We start from the raw sequence: 9,447 nt of genomic DNA on the forward strand, positions 1-9,447 counted from the left end.
TCTTTGATGGGTTGGATGGTTGGTTTTGTGTTTTGTTGCTTTTGTTTGTGTGTGTCCTGTGGGGTGTAGTCAGTTAGCCTCCCGCAGAGCAAAGCCCAAAGTGCCAGATTCCTGGGAAACCACCCTAAGAGGCCTCTTCCAGGAAGGATCTCCTGTTGCCAAATTTCCTGAGGATATACCTAGATGGTCAGACACTGTCAGAAAAAAACTACTTGAAATGTTCACCCACACGAAGCATACAGTGTGAATTTCCTTCACATTCGCTACAACCTTTGCTGCCCGGTTGTTTGCGGATGAAAACTTTTTATCAAAATGTTCTTTTATACTTTTCTCCAGAGGAATCCCAAATGCCCCTCCCCCATCACTATCAAAAATCTGGCTAGTGTTCACCAGCCCTATTTTTGAAGAAAAAGAAAAGGGTTTTTTTTTTATATCTATATAATAAAACCCAAATACCCCTCCCCTTCCACTGTGCCTCGCCTTCCCCCATAAATCCAATGTCTTGGTTGAAAACTTGGTGGTTAGGAGATGATGGGTTTCTAAGATGTGCGGGCTGAAGCTGGTTTCGCTACTTTAGAGTTTCGTTGGACATTTTTTTCGTGTCTGTACGCGTTTTCAACAAATAGCTTCGGTTCTCCATAGGGTGCTACTCATTGTCACTAAGTAGTGATGGATTTGTTTTCACCACTGCTTATGCGGTTGAAGAGCTGCCTCTGAACCACTTTTCCTTCCAGCAACTCCCCTCCCTTCCTCTCCTATGCAATCCGCCGGGAGTCGGTAAGGACGGGGCTGGAAACTCTTTTTAAGGAGCCACCCCGTCCTTTACCCCGAAGGAAACCCCGCGCTCCGGACGCCCCTGCCCCCACCCACTTCCTTGCCTCGGTTGGCATTCGGACACGGCGATCTCGGCTGCCAGTAGAGGGCACACTTACTTTACTTTCGCAAACCCGAGCGCGGGTGCAGTTTGGGGAGGGGGCGGGGGAAAGACGCTTTGCAGCAAAACCTTGACCAGGGATTGGTCGGTCTCCGAGTTTGCGGCAAAGGCCCGGAGGCCGGAGTAATTTGCAACCCTTAAAGCCGTACTGCGCTGTGCGCTCCGTTTGGAGGAAGTTCCTACTCATTTAACAATTGAAAGCTGCGCTGCAAACTCAACGGGTAATAATTTACCTCAAACACAAACACGCTGTGCAAGATCTCCTCCTCCCCTCTCCCCGATTTTTCTTCTGTTTGGAATTGGGGGGGAGGAAGGGAGGAAAAGTTTACTTAAAATGCTTTTGGATGAGGGACCACGGTTGGGAAGATTGCCTTTGTTTTTAATGCCCTAGTGTAATGCAAAATAGCAAATCCCGAAGGAATTGGCGGTAGATATTGAATATAGATTAATTTAGGAAGCGAATAAGTCATATGTCCTATTCAGCAACATTCTGGGTTGATGTGTACAAGAAATGTTCATAGATGTACGCGGATTATACATAAGCACTTTCACTGTGGTGCTAAAAAAAAATTTAGAATCAGTGAACTAGGAAATTAATGCTTGAAATTTGCCAATTTTTAATTGGCCTAAGACCCACTAAAAAGGCACGGAAGTAATAGTTGACTCCTCTACTTTGATCAGAATCGATGCTGTGTGTGTGTGTGTGTGTGTGTGTGTGTGTGTGTGTGTCTGTGCAGGATCTCGATTCCAATAATCAAGGAGAAAGAAAACCCATGAAGTTAAGTGTCCGATTTGCCCGAGGAGGAAAGAGTTAACGGTCTTCTTCACCAGGGTCTCTGCAAACTCTCATGGCAGGGTACTCAAGCTCGCCTCCTCTCCCCTTTCTGGGAACTCTATTCCCGAGGCTTGCGGCCCCCTCCCCAAAATTCTCCCGTCTGGCGCCTTTGATTTCCCCCAAACATGGGAACCCCAGACTGGCGCAAACCGGCGCCACGGGGCGCAAAGAGGATTTGCCTCTTTTCTGAAAGCTGGCTGCGGAATTGGGAACTCGCAGAGGGAGGCGTGGGGGTTGGGGAGTGGGCGTGTTGCGGGTGCAGACCCGCGGGGAGAGGACTGGGGAGGGTCCCGAGTCGCGCGCACCCGCAACCTCGCTCCGCCCAGACCCCTGTTCCGGAACGGGCAGAAAAGATCTCAGGGATTAGCGCGTCCTAGGGGAAAAGCCGGCTCCTGCCGAGCCCACTGTAGGTCTGCGTGGGCGGGGCGGGGGCTGGGGGGGTGGGGTGCCTGCTGCTTTGACAGCAAATTGGGGGATTCATTCGGAGTGGAAGGTATCCAATCGCGATCGATAACTGTACACATATAAGGCACAACACCCCCGACAAATGCAATGGGTGTTTATTCATAACGCAATCTCCCAAGTATACGTGGCAGTGGGCTGCTGAGTTATTTTCAGATTCCAGGCATCCTTTTCCTCCTTACACCTCTTATTATTTGTGCCCGTCGACACTAACACCCCACACCCTCAGAGCGCGCGCCCATAAATACCCCTTCTTCCCTCGTCTTCGCGGGATTTATTTTCCAAACGCTGCCCTTTCCCCAGCCTTCGGGAGGCGCCCGTCCACCCGGGACGTGCATGGCGTGGCGGTGGGTACACGGTGTGTTCCGTGTTGAAGGCTCAGCTGTTCCGCCTGCGATGATTTAAGCACGCAAGACAAGTATGCGGTTTGTCCAGCCGCGCGCTGCGCCGGAGGAGCAGCGGAGAAAGGCAGCGGGTTTGAGCGGGAGCAAAAGAAAATGGTAGGCGCGCGCAGTTAATTCATGCTGCGCTCTGACTGTTTACATCCGATCGCTCGGCGCACTGGAGTGCCAGGCAGAAAGGGCCGAGTCTCCTCCCCAACCTCCCCCCCCACCCCCGCCCAGCCAGTCCTCCGCAGAAGCGCCCCTCCCCGGCTCCCAAAGCGGAGGGCGGGGGAGAGAGAAAAAAGATCCTCTCTCGCGAATCCCCGCCCACCGGCCCTTTATATGCGAGGGTCTGCGCGGTCGAGGACCCCCGAGCTGCGCTCTCCCCGCCGCAGCTGCCGCCGCCGGCGTCGCGCCCCGGCTGCTGCCTGGCGCCCTGCCGGCTTCGGGAAGGGCAGGGCTATTCAGGGGCTTGGCGGGAAAAAGAGAACAGAGGGGAGGGATCGTGCCTAGCTCTGTATAAAAGCCGGTTCTTGGGGCTTTATCTGACTCTCTGTAGTAATCCTAGCAAGAGGCAGAGGGAGCGAGCGGGCGCGCCCGCCTGGGTAGAAGAGCAGAGCGAGGCGAGCGAGCCGAGTCGCGCTCCGGGCGCCCGGGGAAGGGAGATCCGGAGTGAAAGGGTGCTTCGCCTCCGGCCCACCCCACCCTGCCCGCCGCCCCCTGCCAGCGGTGCGCAACCCCCCGCCGCACCCGCGAAACTTTGCCGGTTGCGGCGGGCGGACACTGTTCCCTGGAACTTACAACACCCGAGCAAGAACGCGACTCTCCGGTCCGCCTATTTGGGGAAACACTTCTCCCCTACGCTGCCCGGGACCCGCTCCTCTGAAAGGGCGCTCCTCGCCGCTTTTCGGACGCTGGATTTCCTTCGGATAGTGGAAAACCCGGTAAGCGCCCGGATCTATTTGTCTTCTCATTTATTTGCCCCACCGCTTTAATGCCGCGACGAGTCGAAGTCGAATGCCCCAACCGGGGGTCTTTTCTGCCATTCCTGCGCTATTGACACTTTTTCTCAGAGTAGTTGTGGTTGCTCCGGGGTGGGGTGAGGACGACCCAGAACTGGATGGGGTAGAGTGGCTTGTCAGGATGGGAGGGAAAACCGGTGCGTTTTTGAAACTCGTCTTTAGAGATTTTTGCTCATGTATACTGACGCTGCCCTCGACCGGTTGGACATTCCTGCTTTATTGCATTAATTGCTTTTGATTTTTTGGAGCGGGGGGGGGAGGGAGTGCCGCGCTTCGCGGTGGGCAGAGAGCCCTCTCTGTACATCCCGAGCTCCTGGGAGTAAGAATTACAAATTGCGTGTGGGAGCCGGAGAGCTCCGCCGCCTCTGACTTTTACGCGTCTCGGAAAGGACATTTAAATTTCGGCTTACCGCATTTCTGACAGCCGGAGACAGACACTGCGGCGCGTCCCGCCCGCGGATCCCCGCGGCGTTCACCATTCGCCCCCTGCTCCTTTTAAGAAGTTGGCATTTGGCTTTTTAAAAGAAAAATAAAATTAGGGATCTTGGTCTACCGGGGTGCTGGTTCGGACTTGGTGTTGGGGAGGCTCGGGGAGCAGGGAAAAGGGACGCTGGGCAGGGATGGGTCCGATTCTCCCGGAATCGTGGACTCGGGGGAAACGAGGGCAGATCTCCGCACCCACCTCCCCCGCCCCCTCTGGTGTCCCCGCGCCCCTGAGGTGGCGGAGGGAAGGCAGGGAGCGGGGCTCGGGGCTTTCCCAGAACAGCTGCTACCCTCGGCGGGTGAGGGGAAGACGCCCGGCTCCGGGCGCGGAACCGCAGCAGGGGCTCTGGCGCAGTTGCGTCGCCGTGCTGGGTGTTGAAGGGAGGTGCCCCGGTTATTATCTAACACCCCCCTTTTATTTATGGGGGGGGCTGTTAGGGCCGGCGGCTAGGCTCGCCCCACCAGCCGGCGAGAGACGCGGAGAGAAGCCGGCCGAGGAAGGAAGGGGGACGCGCTGGGAGTGGGGACGGAGGGGCGGCGGGGCGGGGGTGCTGGGAGGGGCGGCGGCGCCGGCTGGGGAAGGAGCGCTGCGAGGGCGCGAGTGGGAACGGGCGCGGCGCGGAGGGGCCCGGCGCGGGAGGGGGCACGCGCAGCCGCTCCCGCCGCGGCGCCTCCCGCCTCCTCCTTCAGGTGGCGCAAAACTTTGCGCCTTCGGGTTTGGCGGATTGTGTTCCCGGCCGCCGCCTCCTCTGGCCGCTTAAGGAGGCCAGAGCCGATTCCGATTGCTCGGCGGCGGCGGCGAGGGCTCCCCGCGGACGCGAGCTCCGCCGGCGCTCCGCGGCTGGCTCACCGAGTGTGCGTCCCAGATAGCAGGGGGCCACCTGGACGGGGTGGGAGGGGTGCCCTTCGCCGCCGCTGGCCCCGGCTGGGGCTCGCGCTGGAAGGGGAGCGGCTCGGCATCCGGGCGCGCGCTGCGCGGGGGCTGCGGCACCCACCCCAGACCCCCCTTCGCTCAAGACCTCCCCCCCCTTTGTGTGCCCCCTTCAGCAGGCTGCCGCGATGCCCCTCAACGTCAGCTTCGCCAACAGGAACTATGACCTCGACTACGACTCGGTGCAGCCCTATTTCTACTGCGACGAGGAGGAGAACTTCTACCAGCAGCAGCAGCAGAGCGAGCTGCAGCCGCCGGCGCCCAGCGAGGATATCTGGAAGAAATTCGAGCTGCTGCCCACCCCGCCGCTGTCCCCGAGCCGCCGCTCGGGGCTCTGCTCGCCCTCCTACGTCGCCTTCGCGTCCTTCTCCCCCCGGGGGGACGACGACGGCGGCGGCGGCAGCTTTTCCACGGCCGACCAGTTGGAGATGGTGACCGAGCTGCTGGGAGGAGACATGGTGAATCAGAGCTTCATCTGCGACCCGGACGACGAAACCTTCATCAAAAACATCATCATCCAGGACTGCATGTGGAGCGGCTTCTCGGCCGCCGCCAAGCTCGTCTCGGAGAAGCTGGCCTCCTACCAGGCTGCGCGCAAAGACAGCGGCAGCCCGAGCCCCGCCCGCGGGCCCGGAGGCTGCCCCACCTCCAGCTTGTACCTGCAGGACCTGACCGCCGCCGCCTCCGAGTGCATCGACCCCTCCGTGGTCTTCCCCTACCCGCTCAACGACAGCAGCTCGCCCAAGCCCTGCGCCTCCCCCGACTCCGCCGCCTTCTCTCCGTCCTCGGACTCTCTGCTCTCCTCGGCGGAGTCCTCCCCGCGGGCCAGCCCCGAGCCCCTGGCGCTCCACGAGGAGACACCGCCCACCACCAGCAGCGACTCTGGTAAGCTGGGCCCCTCCCGGCCCTTCCGAGGGGGCGGCTGGGTACCCTTCCTGTTCTCCTCGGCAGCTCATTCCACTGGCCGCTTCTGCCGACCCCGGCTTTTCTCTTTTCTTCTATTCGGGAAGGGAAATGCTAGATCTGGAAGGGTCTGGGAGCTCATCCCGGTCGGGAAGGGAAATGCTAGATCTGGAAGGGTCTGGGAGCTCATCCCGGAACCCTGGGCTTTAGGGTTTCCTCCCATCCCCTCTCCTAAGACCGCCCCAGTGGCCGGCCCCCTCCTCTCCCTCCCTCCCCTTAGGAATTTCTTTGGGGTTTTTCAATCTTCTGGCTTATCTTGCAACTCAATCCACTCCCTCTTAGTTTTCTTCAGCATTTTAATTGCCCCCGCGGTGGGGGTGTGCGAGAAGCGGGAGAGGAGGGGATTGATCTCTGAGAGCGGAGGGATGGCTTCCCTCGTCCCTTCTGAGTAGTTCTTGGGTTTTCCTGGAGTAGGATCTACAAAAAAATGAAGATGGGCAGTGGACAGAGGCGGAGCGGCCTGCCTCCCAGGCGCTGTGACCTAGTGACAGTGGCTTTAGATGGGCTGAAGAGCCTGGGATCTGGTCTGCCTGTTTGGAACACTTAAAAGCAAATCCTTGCCAAAATTGGGCTTTTTCCCTCCCCCCACCCCTAGAACTTTTGGCAAAGCCGCAAGAATTTTTTTTTTCCTTTTTGCCCTTCCAGTAAAATAGGGAGTTGCTAAAGTCATACCGAGAGACTCTATCATTTGCAACACCTGAAGGGTTCTTGGTAAAGTCCCTTAAAAAGAGGAGGTGCTTGGGAATGTGCTTTGCTTTGGGTGTGTCCAAAGCCTCATTAAGTCTTAGGTAAGAATTGGCATCGATGTCTTATCCTGGTAAATTGTAATTTTCTCATCTGTGCCGTAAACCCAGCTGTCATTCTCCCTTTCTGACTCTGTGCCTTCGTTGCGAGAAGAGCTGGGTTGATTGGCTAATTTGTTCTCCGGGGATGACTTTGTGCCAGGGCCCTTTCTCACAGGATAACGCCTTATATTTGCATAGCATTAATTTAATCTGGTCCTTGATTGCTGTGAGGACACGTCGCTAACCCGCGCGTTTTCTTTTTCCTTTCTTAAAGAGGAAGAACAAGAGGAAGAAGAAGAAATTGATGTCGTTTCTGTGGAGAAAAGGCAGCCCCCTGCCAAAAGGTCGGAATCGGGGTCACCCTCTGCCGGAGGCCACAGCAAACCTCCTCACAGCCCGCTGGTCCTTAAGAGATGCCACGTGCCCACCCATCAGCACAATTACGCAGCGCCCCCCTCCACTAGGAAGGACTACCCAGCCGCCAAGAGGGCTAAGTTGGACAGTGGCAGGGTCCTGAAACAGATCAGCAACAACCGCAAATGTATCAGCCCCAGGTCTTCGGACACGGAGGAGAACGACAAGAGGCGGACGCACAACGTCTTGGAACGCCAGAGGAGAAACGAGCTGAAACGGAGCTTTTTTGCCCTGCGCGACCAGATCCCAGAGTTGGAAAACAACGAAAAGGCCCCCAAGGTGGTTATCCTTAAAAAAGCCACCGCGTACATCCTGTCCGTCCAAGCAGGGGAGCAAAAGCTCATTTCGGAAAAGGACCTGTTGAGGAAGCGACGAGAACAGTTGAAACACAAACTTGAACAGCTAAGGAACTCTTGTGCATAAGTCCACCTATTAGAGGGAGGAACTGGAGTTGCTCGTGAATTCTCACTTGTTACTAAGGGAAAGTAAGGAAAAAGCTTCCTTCTCACAGAACTGTAGCAACTCCTCATATCTGAACTTGTTTCAAATGCATGGTCAAGTGCAACCTCACAACCTTGGCTGGGTCTTAGGATTGAAAGGTTTAGCCATAATGTAAACTGCCTCAAATGGAATTTTGGGCATAAAAGAACATTTTTTTATGCTTGCCATCTTTTTGTTTGTTTGTTTTCCTTTAACAGATTTGTATTTAAGAATTGTTTTTAAAAAATGTGTCAAGTTTACCCCGTTTTCCTGTGTAAATATGGCCATTAAATGTAAATAACTTTAATAAAACGTTTATAGCAGTTATACAAGAATTCAAACCATGTATTATAAACCATAATTTTTTTTATTTAAGTACATTTTCCTTTTTAAAGTTGATTTTTTCTATTGTTTTTAGAAAAAATAAAATACGTGGCAAATATATAATTGAGCCAAATCTTAAGTTGTGAGTGTTTTGTTTTTCTTGCCTTTTTTTTCTATTTTCTTTTCATCAATTCCAATTAACAGAATTTGGCCCTCAAGGGAATGAGTTTACAAAGATGAAGAAAGAAGTTATTGAAAGGGCAAGGGCTTTGCTTTGCTCAAATGGGTCTGGGTCCTTAAGGTCTTTTAAATTCTGAGGGTTATAAGATGCTTCCTGGAGATCTGTGATAGGGGCCAGAGTTGCTACTTGGAAGAATGAACAGGGCAGTAAGCTGGTGAGAAGGCAAAGGGATGCCAGAGGTTAAAGATAAGTTAAGTATACAAAGGGGGTAAGGTTTGCGGGGAGGGGGGGGGTGGGAGGAAGATGAAGAAACTTCATTTGGTTAACCCATGCCACTCCCAGGCTACATTCAAACCCAGACGGTAGGAACCAGCCCCCTGCTTGCCTACTATGCTAGGCGAGGGAGGCAAGTTATTAACCCTATTTTACAAACAGTGAAATGTAGGGGCGTAGAGGGGTTTTGTAATTTCTCCGCAGCCACGGGGCCATGCTGTAAAACACTGAATCCAGGTCACCGCCACCCCCACCCCCACCCCCATTTTTCGAAAAACAACACTATCATGCCTTAGCTCATCCTGTGTCTAAAGTGCTGGGGTCAAGAATGCTTTTGGCTTGGGGCCTGATGGACTGACTAATCACCATACTAACCTACTTAATGTGCCAGGCATTCTTGTAAGCATTTTCCTTACAATAATTGCATAGCAGCCCATGACGGGAATCAGCCCAATGTTGACTTCCTTATGGTAGAAGGGGGAACTGAGGCACAGAAAGACTCCTCCATGTGCCCAAAGACCACTGATGATGAACAGTAGAGCCAGGATTCAAACCCAAGGAGTCCACTCATAACACAGGTTATGTTATGAGGCTAGACCTCCTCTGTCAAACAAGCCGGTGGGAATAGACTGGCTGCTCGCGCAGGAGTCACCAGTCTAGCGGATTATGTGCTGTGAATTTCAACATTCGGGCCCTGTGGGACATCAGTTCTCCCTTTCTTGCTTGTTGTGTTTCATTTCGTTATTTTGTTCATTGTTTCTTAAAAATTTTTTTAGTGTTTATTTATTTTTGAGAGAGAAACCGAGTGCAAGTGGGGGAGGGGCAGACAGAGGAAGACACAGAATCCGAAACAGGCTCCAGGCTCTGGGCTGTCAGCACAGAGCCCTAATAGGGGCTCGAACTCATGGACTGCAAGATCATAACCTGAGCCAAAGTCAGACACTTAACCGACTGAGCCACCCAGACGCCCCTCATGT

The 9,447-nt window shown here is 54.6% G+C and overlaps 1 protein-coding gene across 2 annotated transcripts; it reads left to right on the forward strand.

Annotated features, from left to right (window-relative positions):
* Positions 1 to 3,000: 3,000 nt before the first annotated feature.
* On the forward strand, positions 3,001 to 8,155 carry MYC (MYC proto-oncogene, bHLH transcription factor). Of its 2 annotated transcripts, none has more exons than XM_047074187.1 (3): positions 3,001 to 3,558; positions 5,170 to 5,935; positions 7,073 to 8,155. In XM_047074187.1, the coding sequence occupies exons 2-3, from the start codon at positions 5,179 to 5,181 to the stop codon at positions 7,633 to 7,635; spliced, it is 1,320 nt and encodes a 439-aa protein (XP_046930143.1). In that variant the 5' UTR covers positions 3,001 to 3,558; positions 5,170 to 5,178; the 3' UTR covers positions 7,636 to 8,155. The 2 variants fall into 2 exon arrangements, with proteins under 2 accessions (XP_046930143.1, XP_046930142.1); XM_047074186.1 differs by having other exon boundaries at positions 3,002 to 3,558; positions 5,167 to 5,935.
* Positions 8,156 to 9,447: the final 1,292 nt, after the last annotated feature.

Source organism: Lynx rufus, unplaced genomic scaffold, assembly GCF_022079265.1.
Source record: "Lynx rufus isolate CCGP_SWC_20201006 ecotype Redwood Valley unplaced genomic scaffold, mLynRuf1.p SCAF_12, whole genome shotgun sequence".
Taxonomy (NCBI): domain Eukaryota; kingdom Metazoa; phylum Chordata; class Mammalia; order Carnivora; family Felidae; genus Lynx; species Lynx rufus.

Bases quoted from the DNA above. Each gene is read 5' to 3' on its own strand.
- MYC (XM_047074187.1), top strand. From the start codon at position 5,179: ATGCCCCTCAACGTCAGCTTCGCCAACAGGAACTATGACCTCGACTAC. The intron at 5,936-7,072 runs GTAAGCTGGGCC...CCTTTCTTAAAG, and splicing joins CACCACCAGCAGCGACTCTG to AGGAAGAACAAGAGGAAGAA.